The sequence below is a fragment of the Camelus ferus genome, chromosome 16 (genome assembly GCF_009834535.1).
Source record: "Camelus ferus isolate YT-003-E chromosome 16, BCGSAC_Cfer_1.0, whole genome shotgun sequence".
NCBI lineage: Eukaryota > Metazoa > Chordata > Mammalia > Artiodactyla > Camelidae > Camelus > Camelus ferus.
Window position 1 is genome coordinate 44681901 of NC_045711.1, and position 15988 is coordinate 44697888.

Sequence of the window (15988 nt, forward strand, 5' to 3'; positions counted from 1 at the left end):
CCCACGACCCAGCCCCAGACGAAGCTGAGCGGGCCCGAGGCGGGCAGGGCGCGGCAGCGCGGCTGACCCCCACCAAGGGTTCCGTGGAGCCCCACGTTGACTCTGAGGGTGGCGATAGGGTACCCTCTACCCGCGCCTCTGGCCGAGCGGCTGTAAAACACCTCCGGCGCCCGGTAGGGCGCGTGCATCTTTTGAAAAGCGACATCGGTAGCTGCGGTGGCGTCTACCCCGGGGAATGCAGCCGCTGCAGCCGGCCGGCCCCACTCGGGCCCCAGCACTAGCCTGCACTGGGGAGGAAAAATTAAACAGGGGCGAGCGGAATCGCGAGGTCGGCCCTTGCCCAAGTCTCATTAAGGAGCCGCGCGCGCCCCTAGGCTGGGAATGCGGAATGGACACGTGGGCAGGGGAGGGGAAGCTGGGGAGGGGGGTTTTCTCCGTGGCGCGCGAGTCGTGGGCCGCGCGCTCCGGGGCCACGTGACCGCGGGGAATCTGGGAGGGGAGGGAAAGGGAACGAGCGCGCCAGGCTCGGCGCCCGCTACTGCCGGGGTGGGCGCTGAATCTCGGACGGGGGAGGAGGGCGGGCGAACGCGAGTGTGTGTCTCTCTCTCGAGTCATTTACGGCGGAGCAGCCGGCGTGATCGCCGAGGAGGCGGCGGCGGCGGCGGCGGCGGCGGCTGCTTCGTGCAACTGTGGCTCCCCCCCCCCCACCTCTTCTTCCTTTTTGCTCTTTGATTCTTCTTCTCCCCCGATACTCGTCCATGGGGAGCCGGCCCCCCTGCCGGCACCTCCACTCGGCTCGGCCCCGTAGGCGCCAGCTGCCGCCTCCCTGGCCGCGGGCTGCGCGGGCGCCCGGTGCCCCGGACCCTGGCGTGGCGCCCGGGTCTCGCCACCCGCAGCCCGGGCTGGCGCGGCGCTCCGCTCACCCAAACTGACTCCAAGAGAGAGCGGATGCCCAGCTGCACCGAGACATTGGGCGTCCGGGGGCAGGGCAGGGGCGGCAGCGAGAAGGAGACGTCGGAGACTCTGAACCCCGGAAAAGTTCAAGGTTTGTGCAGGTCCCCCCAGGGAAGGCGAGGAGGGAAGAGGAGAAGCGCGCCCTTCTGCTGAGACAGCGAGACCTGGGAGGAGAGCGGGGCGGCCCGGGGCTGCCGCGGGCTGGCCAAGCCCCTCTCTATCCTATTACGCTCACGCCTGGGAGGCTGGAGTCGGCCCCCGGGGCAGGAAGGGCTGGGGTCAGACGCATTTAGCTGGCTTTCCCGCTCCCTCACTTCTCCAGACCCCATCTCCATGGGGCAGCCCGTTCCGGCCGCGCCGCCGTCGCCCCAGCCGCAAAGCCGCTGCTGGGGCAGGCGGCGCTGAGCCTGCCTGTGTGGAGTCCAGGCCCTGGTCGAGATTGGAGAGAGCGCGCTGGAGCCGAGCAGCGAGCTCGGCGAGGGGACACACTACTGACCGCCAGCGTCGGGCATTCTGTCCGGGCGTTGCCTAGGGTGGTGGCGACCCGCGTCACCGGTCTCAACACTGCACGGAAACTTTTTCTTCTCGAGATGGATTAAAGTTGCCTGATATTCCTCTTTCTTTGCGAAAGACATCATTCATTTGCACCTAACCTGGGATTTTTATGCTGGAGCTGCTGCAGAGAGCTTGGAGGAAGGAAGCCGCACTATCCATGTGGGGTTACCACCAAAACCGAAGAAATTGGGGCTTGCGTTGGAAATCTACACCCTCGAGCGAGTTCGGATTTGAGCTGGGCCACGGGGCTGGGGGAATCGACACTTCGCTCTAGGCAGCTCGCGAGGCGCCACCCGGCCCCGGGACCGCACGTGCGGCTCCCCACTCGCCGCACAGATCCTGCAGAGGGCACCAGCCGGGGGAGGTGGAGGCTCCTCCCGCCTGGAGCTGCGCCCCCACCAGTTCCGAGGGTGTAGCCGGCGGCGCCTGGGACGCCCCCTCCCCTCAAAGTGTCCTCGAATTGCACTCCCTGGCCCCCAGAGCCTCAGCAGAGACAGCCGGGCTCCAGGGCCACTCTAAGTTGGATGTGACCAAGCCCAGCCTGGGGCCAAGTCGTCGTCGACTGTTGTCCCCTCGGCCCCCTCCCACTCCCGCCTCGGCCATGGCCCCAGGGATGTCGGGCCGCGGCGGCGCCGCCCTGCTCTGCCTCTCCGCGCTGCTCGCCCACGGTAAGTGTCGCGGCGCCGACTCGGGAGTGAAGATGCAGCGGGCGCCGCTGGAGCTGGCAGAGAGGAGACTGGAGAAAGCGCACCCCCATCCCATGGACTCGCAGCCGCCGCTCCCAGCTTGGCATCTCGGGCAGCAGTTCTACTTACCCCCAACCCCCAAGCGCTTTGGCGGGAGCGGAGGCTGCGAGCCCCGCCCTGGGGACCAAATCCGGCCCCGGAAAAGGGCGGGGGGTGTCACTCCAACCCTCTACTGGTTAGAGAAAAGGGTCTAAACCCCGGAGTCTGGGGGCGTGTCCGCCCACGGAAATCTAAAGGGACCCGAGGGATCTGCTGGATCGCGTCCTGGCCGCCCCTCTTTCCACTCCCAACCCGGCAGCCGGGGGGACTGGGGGCTGCTGGGGTCCGCGGGGATCATGTCTTCCCCCGCCCCTGGCGCGCAGGCCGATGCGGGGCCGTGCTGCCCGCTGCCTCGCTTCCTGCGGCGGTCCTGGAGAAGGGAAGTGGACTGACAGGGGCCCGGGGAGCCGCGGCGACTCGCCTGCCCGCCGTCCTGTGAGCTGCATCTAAATGGCCGGCTTAGCCGAGCCGGAGGGCGGGGGTCTGAGCATCGGGTGCAGGCCGGGGCGGCGGGCGGCGGGCAGAGGGAGCCGGCTCCGCGCTCTCGCGTTCTGCAATCTGTTGCGTCTGCTCCCCAGGCTCGCCCCGGGCTCCGCGGTAAAGGGGATGAGAGAGGGAGGAGCCGTTGGCGCGCTTTGGCAGTGGGACAGCAAGGATACGGGTAGGGGACCGAGGGTCTCGGACCAGCCCCCCAGAGTGGGAAGTCAGATCCGACGGAAGGAGGCTGCAGCGGGCCTTCCGCAAGCTGGAGACGCTCCAGGAGGCGAGGGGCGCTGACGGAACCAGAGAGGGAGAGAGCTGGGGTGGGGGTGGGGGTGGGAGAATGGAGAAGAGAGGTTAGCTACCCCCTCCCAACATGAAACCAGCAGACCTGCAAGAGGCGGGGGACTTGGTTGCCCCACGCTGAGGGGTGAGCCTGGACAGGCTGGAGAGGACAGAGGATGGAGGGGACAGTGGGCGCTCGGCGTTGGTGAAGGATCCTTCGATGTGTGGTGCTTAGCTTTTGCCCACATCTGCCCGGTCCCTAAGAGCCTGCCCAGGCCGGTCGTGAGCGCGCCCAAGGTCTAACCAGCTGTCTCTCCTGAACAAGACGCGTTCTCAAGGTTGAAAGAATAAGACAAGGAATGGGGAATCTAGGGTCCTGAGGCTAGGAGCAGGTGGGGAACTGGCTGACCTCTGTCTATGGGTAGATTGGCTTTTCTCCGCCGGGAGGAGAGGGGGCGATGGGAGGCATTTTTGCATTTATTTCACCAGGCACAGCCAACCTCAGTTCTTTATCAGAAGAATGGGCAGGGGAAGTGCAGCTGGGAACCAGAAATCTCAGGCTCCCTGTGCAAGACAGAGGGTGGGGAGGAGATGGGGTGGTTGCCTCTGGATGTCTGCGCACAGGAGCTGCCAGGGCCGTGCTTGTGACCTGGACCTGGTGAACAGGGAGTTTGGGGGCACAGCAGGAGGGAAATCCAGTTCAAGCCTGGGTCTAGGCGTGGTTCTGCCCCCAACCCCACCCTCCTGCATCTTGCTGTCTGAGTTCCCTTCCAAAAACCCAGCCATGACCTCACCTCTGTGCAGCTCAGATTGTCTTACTAGATTTCCACTGCCCACCTTCCTGACCCCTCAGCCTGGGATTAAGGGTCCTTTCCCCCTTCCCTCTGCCAGAATCCTGTCTGCTTCCTAAACCCCAGCTGGAGTAGGGCCGTGTTATCTGGGCATTGCTTCTCTTGGAGTATTAGAAATCTGCCTTCTCCTAGGTATCAGTGCCTGCTCTGCAGCCTGTCAGTCCTGGAGTGGCAGAGGCAGGTGGTGTGGGCTTCTTCTCTGTCCCCCACCCAGCCCGCGCTTAGCGCAGTGCCTGGTACACCTAGGGCCCAGGATAGGCTGGCGATTAGAAAGAAGCTGTTTGAGGAGGAGGTAGGGCAGGGGTCCCCCACTGGGCAGGCATTTCCCCCTCCTGATTATCAGTCTCCCTCTCCAAGTTTCTTCCCTGAATTCCCATCTCATTCCTCAGTCTCCGCATTCTTAGGGAAAGGTTTCAGCAGATGCTCAAAGTTTGGGGACCCCCCCCATGGATAAGGCCAAAATCACAGAAGTTCCTCCCCCCTAAAACCCCATCTCCCCTGAGCCTTCCTCCTTCAGGAATACCTTAACACCCACCCACCCACCCAAACCATCCCTCAGTCAAGGAAAGGGTACATGGATTTAGTCTCACTTCAAGCTAACCCTTGCTTGGGATTTCTGGGCTCTTTGAAGATGCTGGGGTGGGGGTGCATTTGCGGTTTTCCATGCCTGGCAGTCTCCTAAGGCCCCAGGGATCTGACCACACAGCCAGACCAGGAGCCAAATAGCCTGGGTTTCTGATTCTGACGCCATCGAGCAGGGTGACCTTGGGCTGCCTCCCTCGTGTTCCCCATCTTCCCCAAGCACTGTGGCCTCTGGCCCATCCCTCCCCTTCTCACTTTCTGCCAGGACTGCTGGGCAGATACCCTGTGAGAATGGAGCCCTGCTACCTTTCAGGGCCCAGCTCAGCCTCTTGGGTGGCAGCCCCTGTGCTGCTCCCAGTCTCAGGGCTTCTGCCAGAGAGCATCTGAGAAGGCCACTTTCCTGCATCTGGTCTCTGGGGAGGCTTTCTGCTCCATTCTAAGTTTGGATAGGAGTTTAGCAAGGCAGGGTGATTGTTTAACCTATTAGAGAACTGATTATGTCAGCCTCCTACTCTGTAAACTTCACTAGCTCCCCACTGCTTGTAGGATCAAGGATACACTCTTTGCCCCACCCCACCCTCTGACATCCCAGGCCCTTTATGATCAATATCATCACTTCTGTGGTACTGCACTCTCTCCATCCTCCATGCATGCGATGAGGTTTCTCTCTTCTCATCTTCCTGCCTTTCTCCTTTTGCACCCACCAACCTCCCCACCTGGAATACCCTGCCTCCAGAAATCCTTACTTTGTCTTCAAAGTCTAACTGAAACATCTCCTCCTCCAGGGACTCTGCCTGGATTACCCCATGGCTTCTCATCAGCAGCCTCCAACCCCCAGCAGAAGTAACTGATCTCTTTCTGGCGCTGCCGTGGCCCTTCGTGCTGCCTTCCCGGCACTCCTCAGGGGCTGCAGGGTGTGTGCATGAAGGGTATGTGTGGGCATATTTATATGTGCACCCCCCACCACCGATCCCCACATATTTGCATTTAGGGCAGGAGTCATGTCTTCTACATTTTTTTGCCCCACCTCCCAGAGCTTGACGCATAGTAGGTGCTCAGAAGAAATGAATAGGTTGGGAAGACAACTCTATTGGGGGACCTCCCAGTGTCAATTGAAAAAGGAGCTCCGGGTGTAGAGGAGAAGAGGAGAGGGGGAGGAGACATACAGAGGCACCAGGAAGAGAGCAAGGGGGTGGGCAAGGCCGGGCCACACCCTTTGAGCAGCACATATAGGGTACACGTGTCTAGAGTAACATGTTACAACACAGCTCCGTAGGATGTGAATGTAGTGTAGTGATGTTCTGAATACGTGATCTCAAGTGCATGTGTCCCCATCTTTGTGGTCACCAGCCTGACTTCTCTTCTGGGTTGTATCCGTATGTACTCTCCCCACCCCACTGATTAGCCAAGCTCTGGCCTCCTTTGGAGAGGAAGAGGGACGCCGCAGGAGGACAGGGTTGGCGTTGGCCTTGGGAGGCTCCCTGGATGCTAGGAGTGAGGAATGATGCTCCACCCCCCTCTCCCTCCCTCCCCACACACACCCATCTTCCTGGCCACACGGAGCCCTACGCCACAACACAGTCTTGTTAGTGTTTAAGACCAGTAGGTGGGGATGTGTTATAAACTTGGTACAGAAAATGAGCTTTATTGGAATCCATCCTGAGGATAGCTCAGTGCTTGGCTGCAGGAAGTGAGGCCACTTCGGAATATGAGGGAATATGAGGGCAGGACCGGGGCATCTCCTAGTCCCTCACTGGGGGCCTGTCTGAAACTAATAGACCCCAGGCCTGGGATTGGTAAGTGAGTGCTTGAGAAGCTGTAGAATTTGAGACCCAGAGAGGCACCAACTCCAACCTGGGACAGAGGGGACTGACTGGGAGAGGGGTCTGTCCTTGTTGCCCTGCCCACAATGATGTCCATTCACAACTTAGATTTGGAAAGAGATCACAGACCCTCCAAATTCAACCTTTGCATGGTTGTAGAAACGGACACTCAGAGAGGGAAGGGGGCCGGCCAAGGTCATCCCGCCAGCTCATTCTGGCAGCAGGACTAGCACCAGAGCCCAGAGTGGTTTCCTAGATTGGCAGTCTGCTCCCGGCCCCTTCACAAAATTCCGTCACCTCTGTCATCCCCTCTGTCTGCAGCTTTGGCTTTGTACAAAGATAAACTTCTGGCCTCAAGCTCGCCTCCGGTCCTAAGCAGTCAAGATAATCAGTCCCCAGTAGTGTTAATAAACCTTGCACTACAAGGGCACGTGGAGGGGTTCCAAATCTGCTCCTCAGTTCCTTATCATGGGCTTGGGATCCAGCTGGGGAGGTGAGGAAAAGACCCAGATTCAGAAAGTCAGGTCAGTTTGAAATCAGAGTCCCCAGGACACAGCAGATCGGGGTTCAAATCCTGACTTTGTCATCAATTTGCTGCACAGCCACAAGAAAGTCACCTCCCTCTCCAAGTCTTGTTTTTCTCCTCTGCCAAGTGAGAGGGGGCGATGCCCGCCAAGCCCCCTTCCAACTCACTTGTCCTGCCACGAGAAGCCTCCTGTTACCTCCCTGTCTCCGCCCCGCACCCATGCCTCCTTCCGCGGAGGCCTGCAGCAGATGCCAACAAGTGGATATGATTTTTCTTCCCCCTTCCCTCCCCAGGGTCTTCCTTACTTCTTCCTTGCCAGTGCTCAGAACAGAATTTTAATAAGAGATTAATGAACCAGTTTATGGAGTTTTTTTGGGGGGGGTGGCAAGTAAATTTCTTTTTCTATTTTCCTGCTCTGTCTTTTTAAATGAAAAGTGGGCCTCCTTATCATCCATTCAGCTGGCGGTGCCATCCTCCAGCAGTCCCCAAGGTTGGCGCAGTGTATCAGGGACCGCCAACACTCTGCCAGCTACCGTATCAGTCTCTGGAGGACCGCTGGGCTGCCAGGGGGTGGGAGGCACCAAGACCTGGGAGGACGGTGCAGGGAACGGAGAGAGGACAAGCTCCTCTTGGGAGGCAGGCTGAGGATCCAGGAGTCATTATCTCCCCTCCACCCCCTTCCCAAATCCCCCCCTCCCGCCCCTCTGCCCCAGGCCCCACTGGCAGGCAAGCAGCCCAGCAGGATGAACTGGAAAATGGAAGCAATTACCTGGATTATTCAATGCTTGTTGCACAAATGAATGATTGCAAGAATAATAATTCAGTGCAAAAAAAAAAAAGATAGAAAATGTAATTGGAGAAAAGTCCTTTTTGTCTAAATTATCTAGATAATTATCTGCCTTTGGAAAGTTCTGCTTTTTATCAAACTTGAATTCTTCCTGCTACATTCTCACCCACATCTTTTTGGCCCGGGAAGGTTGGACAACTGGTTACTCTCTTCTCTTGAATGACTTTCTGTTCAGTTCAAACTGAAGGCGGCAGGCAGGCAGGCAGACTGTGTGTGCTTGCCAGCAGAATTTCGCAGCTTCTTTCCGTTTCCTGGACCCATCTCTCGGGATCCTCAGAGCTGGCAGAGTGATGTGTCCAGGATCACCTGCTAAATGGATGACACTCAAAATGGTCCAGATTCTCAGACACATCCCCATCCTAGGATTCAGGTCCCGACAGCATCAGAACCTACAGTGCCGGCCCCTGACCCTGGGAGAGAAACAGGCTGCCAGGACACCCGTAAGCCCAAATGTCTCTCCAGGGACATGGCCCCAGAGGTGGCCAAGCCTTAAAGAGAATTAGACACAGTCCCGTTGAATGACAATCTCTCTGCTTTTCTGAGGGAGAAAAAGGGAGGAAGGGAAAGGGTTCCTGCCTAGAGGAGTGCCCACTGTGACAAAGGAGACAGTCTCGTCCTCAGAGAGGCCCCCATCTGACGAGGGAGGCACAGCCCCAGCCCTCTGAGGTGGCATTTGTCCTCTTGCGTGTTGAGGATCCAATGGTGAGAGACAAGATGACCACCTCTGCCCAGAGGTTGTAGGATCCCACCTTGCAGGCCTCCCTGCTCCTTCCCTACAGCCTCCCAGGCTGTTGGGGAGCCTGGCTCTGGGCCAGAAGTGAGTGTATTTTTGGCAGCTTGGTGCTGATGATGTAGCAGACTTGTCACAGCAGCAGCGGCAGCGGAGAACTGAGAACGGTGTCGGTGGGAGTGAGCAGCTCAGTGCGCTCAAATGTGCACCCACATGGTCACCGGCACTCACTGATATGCTTGAGAGTCCCAGCAATTCTTTGGAGTTTAGATCCATGATCTCATTTGATTTTCCTAGCGGCTGCCAGGTGAAGACCGCAACTGTGATCCCATTTTACAGAGGACAAAGCTGAGGCAGGCCCATATACCTGAGTGAGACCCACCCATCCAACCCCACTGATCTTTCCAGTCTTGCCTTCTGCTCCCCTCCCTCTTGCCCTCTAAAGTTTCTTCTAGTCCCTTGAATGAGTCACATTCTTTTCCATGTCAGAGCCTCTGTATCTGCTGTTCCCTCTGACCAGAACACTCTTCCACCCCATCCCCTACTCATTCTTCGGGCCAGAGTGTCTCTTCACTTCCTCCTGGAAGCCCTCCCTGATTCTTTACCCACTAACCCCTGCCACTCATTTCTGACTCGCCCTGTTGGTCAACTGCACCACCTGGCCTCTCTGCTGGCCATAAACTTGAATGGACCTGGAAAGTGTGTGACCTCTTCCCTCCCGCTGTATTCCCGGGGTCTACCAGGATGCCTGGAATAAAGCAGGCATTTAACGATGTGTCAGATGAGTTGATGAATGTACACTCGTGCACGTACATGTACACATAGACCCCTTCCCTGACACTCAGCAAGCATTCAGTTAGTGCCTCCTGTGGGCCAGGCAGTGTTCTGGGCACTTGGGCTTAATCTGTGAATACAGCCCAAAGCCCTGCACTCACGGAGCCTTTATTTCTGTAGGGGAAGGGGGAAGGCAGACAGTAAATAGCAAATACATACAATAAGTAAATTGTGTGATATGTTAGAAGGCAGCAGGTACTACGGAAAATAAGAAAAAGGTTAGAGTATGGGAATTAGGAATTGTGCGTGTGTGTGTGTGTGTGTGTGTGTGTTGGGAGGGGCTGTGCAGTATTAAAATGAATGATCACTTAAGTGTTATTAAGCAGACCTGAAGGAGGTGAGGGAACAAACTAAGCGAATATCTGAATATCACAGAGACCAGTCCGAGGGCAGGAGTGAGCTGGACCATTCAAGACAGCAAAGAAGCCAGAGAGGCTGGAGCAGTGCCAGATGGGGAGGGAGAAGGGAGATCGGGTAGGGAAGGGAGGCCCTTGTAAGAAGATGAACTGGTCCACTGAGTGAAACAGGGAGCCATAGCAGGGTTTGGAGCTGGAGTGACCTGAGCTGCTGGCAGCTGCAGGCTTGCAGAGCTCCAGACCTATGGGGATGGGGACCCCACCACGGTACCACAGAGGGGACCTCTGTCTGCTCTCTTTAGCCCCTTCCTCCTCGATATCCTGGCTGTGGCTGTCTTTCCTGCCACTCCAAGACCACCCCATCCGAGGCAGGACCAGCATGTGCAGGGGGCAGACTGCTGCAGAGACCACCCAAGGATTCGCAAGCCTGGCTTCCAGACCCGCCCAGACAAATTAGCTGTGTGGATGCCCAGGTTTCTTCTGCGGCCTTGGGCCTCCAGTCTGTAAAGTGGGGCTGTGGCACCAGCTGCTTCCGCAGCCTCTCTTGCTCAAACTCGCACCCTTGCCTCCGTGATGGAGGCCGGATGCCAGCGTCCTCATCTCCACTGGGGCATTCGGGATGCTAAGCAATCTTTGGTTTCTTTTGCAGATTCTGATTTTTTAACTAAGTATTGACCTTTACAAAAAAAAAAAACTGCCTTCGGGGGGGGGGGGACGAGGGAGATCACAGGCACTTGTTTGGACAGTCTGAGCTGGGAGTAGGGAAGGGCAGGATGTCTGCAGACTTGTGTTCAAGGAATACAAAAGCCAGTCTGCTGGGATCTCTGAGAAGTCCCGCAGAGACTCAGGATTACCTGTTGCTTTGACCTCTCTGCCTGTCCCCATTTTATGTCTGCAGGTGCTCGGTAGGTGGCCCCTCCTCCCACCACTGGCCCCCTGCCAGCACCTGACCACCGCAGCCCACTCCTCTTAGCCAAAGAGGAGGCGACCTGCCCCAGGGTGACTGGCCTTTCCCCTGCCCAGTCTCTCCCAGGGAGAGACAGGCGTGTGGGGCCTTTGTCCAATAGGAAGGAACTCATGGGTTGGAAATAGGAAAAATTGCCATTTTCTCAGCTGCCAACACAGCAGAGAAATGATCTCAATTTTCTGTGGCTGTTCTCGGCAGGAGAAAAACCAGCCGCCAGCCGCCAGCCGCCAGCCGCCAGCCGCCAGCCCTGTGCCTGAGAAGTCTGATGTGCTGGGGAAGGGAGGCCGGAGCTGGGGAGGTGATGGGGTGAGAAGCGGGGTAGGGGTGGGGCTGGCGAAGCCAGAGGGCTGGGCTCCCCACTGGGGCAATGCAGCCCTCCTGCCTGGACAGCCTTTCCCCTTTCCCCACCCAGCACCCCCACCTCCTCCAACTGCCCACCTGAGTCTAAGTCTGAACTCTCTAGTTACCTTAGCACCTACTATGTGCTCCACCCTATGCTGGGCACCAGAGATCATTCCCTCGGAGCTGGCTGTGGACTCTGTTCTGTTCCGGCTTCATCCTCACCTCTTCCCTGCACTCTGCTCTAAAAACCACACTGCCTAGCTTGGTCCATTCCCTTGTGATTTCTGGGCAAATTCCTTAACCACTAGGCCTGTCTCCTCATCTGCAAATGATTATAAAAATACCCAACTTGGTGGTTGTGATGATTCAGTGAGTCATTCCAAGTCAAATATTTAGAATAGTGCCTGGCACAGAGTACGTGTCTGAAAATGACAGTTCTCAATATTATTGTTATTAATATTATTTGCACATGCCAGGCACTGTGTTAAGTGTGAAAATGAAGAAAATACGGGGCTTGTCCCATGAGGAGCTTCTAAGGCAGTGTCCTGGGGAGATGAGCCAGGTCTGCACAGATTGTGGTAAAATGCAGTCACAGAGTGTTGTGAAGGGAGAAATCTCATAACTGCTAGAGAGATCAGGGGAGGCTTCATGGAAGAGGTGCCACTTCAGAAGGCCTTAACCAGTTTCAAGAATTCTAATCAGTCGGCATCCGCTGTGTGTCCGATACCCAAGGGAAGACAGAACCTCAAGGAAAAGATGATCTCTGGCTTACCGGCTCTGAGCACAGCATGGGAGGAGCCACAGCTGCCTGTGAGGGAATAGCAGGCTGGGGTGGGTAAACACAGAGTTACCTGGATGATTTCTTAAGACTGCTCAGAACTTCGACCCTGTGTACCACGGAGGGCTGGGGAGCTGTTGAGTGTTGAGGAGTGAGGGAGTGGCTTGATGGAAGCAGGGATCAAGCAACAATAACTTGGCGGGGAGCAACGTGAAGCCTGGAACAAAGCTGAAGATGTTCCAGTAGCTGATTTGGGAGTGAGGGCTCTGGGGTTAGGGGATGAGCATTAGAAGTCATCAGAGGTAGCACCACATGGCAGAGTCTACTTTGAGAACCAGGGAGATGGAGCTGATCCCCTTCGGTGGGGATGGGGATGTCTTTATTTGCTGGTCAGGAGTCCTGGAAGATGGCCCAGTGGGAGAACTGAGATAGACAGGGTCTCCCTTACGACTAGAGGCCCAGCCTTCCTCCTCATTCCTCACCCTGCAGCCAGGAGCTCAGGGGTCAGATCCGTCCAGGGTCACTGTCAGTGTTTGGGCTTCAGGAAAGTCTCAGAAGAAGCCAGTCATGTCAGACTGTAGTGGGTTTTGAGTCGATGGGTTGGTTTCCCAGCCCTTGCTGCAGTGTAGCTAGGTGACCCAGGAGCACTTGCCTGCCTTGTCTCCCTGAGCCTCAGCTTCCCCATCTGCAGAATGGGCACAGTAGCATCACCTCTCTCCGCTGGGCCTCTGTAACAATAAGATACCTGTGTGCATGGAGGTGCCCAGAACAGAAGCTGTGTGCCTGCCGGAGGGGCTCAGGAAACAGAGTCAGCAGGTTTGTTTCCCTCCTTTCTTGCCCGGAGCCAGGCCTCACTGCCGGGAAGCACATTTAAGACAGTGCCAAAGAGTTCCCGGAGAGCTATTTTCTGGTGGTTGGGTTGTTTTGTTTTGTTTGGGGTCTTTTTTCTTTCTTTCTTTCTTTCTTTTTTTTTTTTACCCTTAATGCCTTCTAGCAACAGCCTGCTTATTTTAAAAACAGCAGGGGCCAGCTGCTGGCCTCTCTCTTTCCCTCCCCAGGAAAGTAGCCTCAAGCATCACCCCTACTTCTGGGGCCTGTCCATCCCAGGGTGGAGGAGGCATTCCTGGGAATGCAGCTGGCCCCCTGCACACAATGCCTGGGTGGTACCTGGCCCCGAGGCCACGGCTTCCCAACATTTGCATGTCCTCCCCAGCAACCCCCAAGGTGGGCATACAGGCTACCTGTACAGCACCAGGGCAGGCAGCCTGTGCCATTGCTAGAGATCAGGGCTAGGGATATAGGGAGTTTCTGACACGGAGCCCAGGCTTCCCCGAAACACTTGGCTCTGGTGCCTCCTGCAGCCTGAGAGCTCACAGAGACCCGGGTCCCAGAGCTGACTCCTCCCACGCTTCTGTCTCAGATTCCTCATCTGCAAACAACAGGAAGAAAAGTGTACCCATCCTGCAGGGATGTTAGGGGCTGGGTAAGGAGAACAGGCGGGGCTCAGTGCATGGTCTCTGTGACCATTTACAATTCAGCGTGAGCCCTTAGGAGTCCCTCAGACTTCCCCATCCATCCAGAGAGCCCGCCCTCGTCTCCCCAGCCTCCCACCACGCTCTTCCTCTGCCTCAGGTGTTCTGTCAGCCAACTGCTTGCCTTCAGACAAATCCTTTCTTCCTGCTGGAGTTCAGTTGCCCTGCCTATGAAATTAGGCGCCGTGCTTGATCGGTGCTGTTCAAGGGAAACGTACCATGAGCCATGTACACAATTCCAATTTTTCTACTTGTCACATGAGAAAAAGTGAAAAGAACCAGGTGGAATGAATTTTAATAGTATATTTTAACCAAAATGTTCAAAAGATTATCATTTCAACACATAATCATGTAACAATTATTCATGAGATTTCTACATTTTTTTTTCGCTTTTGTGTTACATCTTTGAAACCCCCTGGGCATTTTACACAGCACCTGGTGGTGCCAACCGGCCCCATTTTAATAGCTCAATAGCAACACATGGCAAGTGGCCGCCATCCTGGATGGTGCAGGACTGGGTGCTCCCCAAGGGCCCTACCATATTCTCCCCTTGGAGGTATTTTTGGGCCCCTCGAGTCAGTGCTCTGGGGACCCGTGGGCCCTGGGGACCCTCTGCATTTCTTCTCAGAGACTCCCTGCCCAGACTGGAGCCCGCTCAGCTCCTCCCCGGCCCTGGTGTGATTCATGCTGGCTGTGGGGACTCTCACTCATGCAGGCTGCAGCTCCCAGCTGCTTCCCAGAGGCCCCACTCCTTCCCCCTCTGCCAAGAGATGCTATAGACCACAGGTACAATCAAGTCACCCTCCTGCTCAGAACACTTGAGCTCACGGAGAGTGAAAACCAGAGTCCTTCAGGGAGAGGTTGATGGGAGGTTCAGGCCTTTCTCATCCTAGAACTACCTCTATTTGAAAGATGGGGAGATTAAGGTCCAGAGAAGGGCATGATCTTAGTCCAGTGCACAGTGGTCAGGCATGGGAGAGCCGGGCCTGAGACCCAGGTCCCTGCTCCCAGGCCAGTGGGCTTATTATTGTATCTTCAGGGCTTTGCATGAGGGTGTTGCAGGCTGGGGGGGTCATCGTGTCCAACAGTTGCTGGAGGAAGCTGGTTGGTCACACGTCAGGATGCTACCCACAACCACCCCCCCAGCTTCCCCAGGGGCATACCTGGGGGACGGGCCCAAGCAGGCATGATGTTTACACGGAGTAACCAGATTCCATCTCCAATAATCACATCACAAACAGCGTGAGATGTGAACTGCGGGGAAGACTTTGCTAAATGCGCGATTGATTTTCTCATCTTCCCTCCATTCTCCTCCCTAGGACTCCCTTCCCCTCCCTAGGACTCCCTTCTTCCACATCGTACACACGTGTGAAGACACACACCAGCACACGTGTGCACACACAACCTGCATTCCCCAGGCATCCAGCTCTGGCCTCTGATCCCAGCCCAGTGAAGGCCAGTTTTGTCCTTGTCCAGCCCTCGAAGCAGGATTTCTCCATCAGGGTATAGGCAGGAGGAGAGGGTATGTGAAGATCAGGTTCTCAACCTTGAGGTTTCCCACTGTTCCCCACCATGACCAGGCATCTGGGGACATTGGCAGTTCAAAAATGGTTACAGTTTATCACCTTATCACAGCTAAGCCTCACTTGTGAAACTGGCAATCATGACGCCCATTATGTGGACGAGGAAACTGAGGCTTAGAGAGAAGTGGTTGGCTCAGCTCACAGAAGAGGAAGAGGCAGCATGGGACCCTGGCTATGGAGACTGTGGCTCTAGGCCCCTCCTCCAGCCCTGTGTCATACCTGTTCAGCTCAGTCCCAGTGTGGTCAGCTTATCCATGAGGCGCCCCGATCACAAAAGGGGAAACAGGCTGGCTCACCTGCTTGCTGTGGGTCTGCCCTCCTTCTCGTGTGTCTCAGCCATCTGACCCCATCCCTTTACCTCGGACCCTGGCTCTGCCTGGGGGTCTCCCAGCCTGATGTGTCAGATCAGAGTCCTCCTCCCCTTCAGAATCCAGATTCTCACCCCTCTTCAGAATCCAGATTCTCCTTCATATCTCTGCAAAGCTGATCTGCCTGAAACCATCCCCGGGCACTGCCTTTAAAAGTCTTCATCTTTTCTCCCTAAACGGCCCCTAAATGATTTCTGTAAATTGCTCTAAGTAGCTCCAAAGAGAAAAAGAAAGGAAGAAATAATAGTAACTCAGCGACTGGCTGCCTGACCAGAATGTCGATGGCTCACCTCCTGCTTGGCCGCAGCTCCCAGCTCCTTTCTGCTCAGATGCGTGCCCCTCTGCTCCAAACCCGGGAAGGGATGCATTGCCTCTGAGACCCAGCCTTGCCTCCTCCCTCAGGCAGGAGGCTGCCCGAGTCAGGTGCATCAGCCTTTAGACAGGGCACTCCTCAGGGCAGCACCATCCTTCCGTTCCTTTCCCTTCCCTCGCCCCCGCCAGACTGGACTCTCCCAGGAGACAGCTGGGCCTCCCTCATCACTCTGAGGCTCCTCCAGAGAAGACTGTGCCTCTCTCATCAGACTCAGGGCTTCTCCAGAAGAGGCTGTGCCTGCCCCATCAGTCAGGGAATTCTCTCCAGGTGGGGATGTGGGGGGCACTCAGCGGCCCCTCAGCCTCTATCTTCCCTTGTTCTGCAACCAGTTCCCTTACACAGCCTCATTGCCTTCACCGTGGATTAGAGATCTGGGTCCTGATTTCTAGACTGGGATCTATTTCACTGACCGATTCATTCATTCATTCATTCATTCA

At 56.5% G+C, this 15988-nt stretch overlaps 1 protein-coding gene across 1 annotated transcript in view; it reads left to right on the top strand.

The window, feature by feature from the left end:
* The first annotated feature begins 587 nt into the window (after positions 1-587).
* TMEM132E (transmembrane protein 132E) overlaps positions 588-15988 on the top strand; it is a 52320-nt gene continuing 36919 nt past the window's right edge. Inside the window, 1 exon segment of the mRNA XM_032457724.1 lies at positions 588-2177. Within this exon segment, the coding sequence (XP_032313615.1) occupies positions 2111-2177 (67 nt within the window). The 5' untranslated portion in view covers positions 588-2110.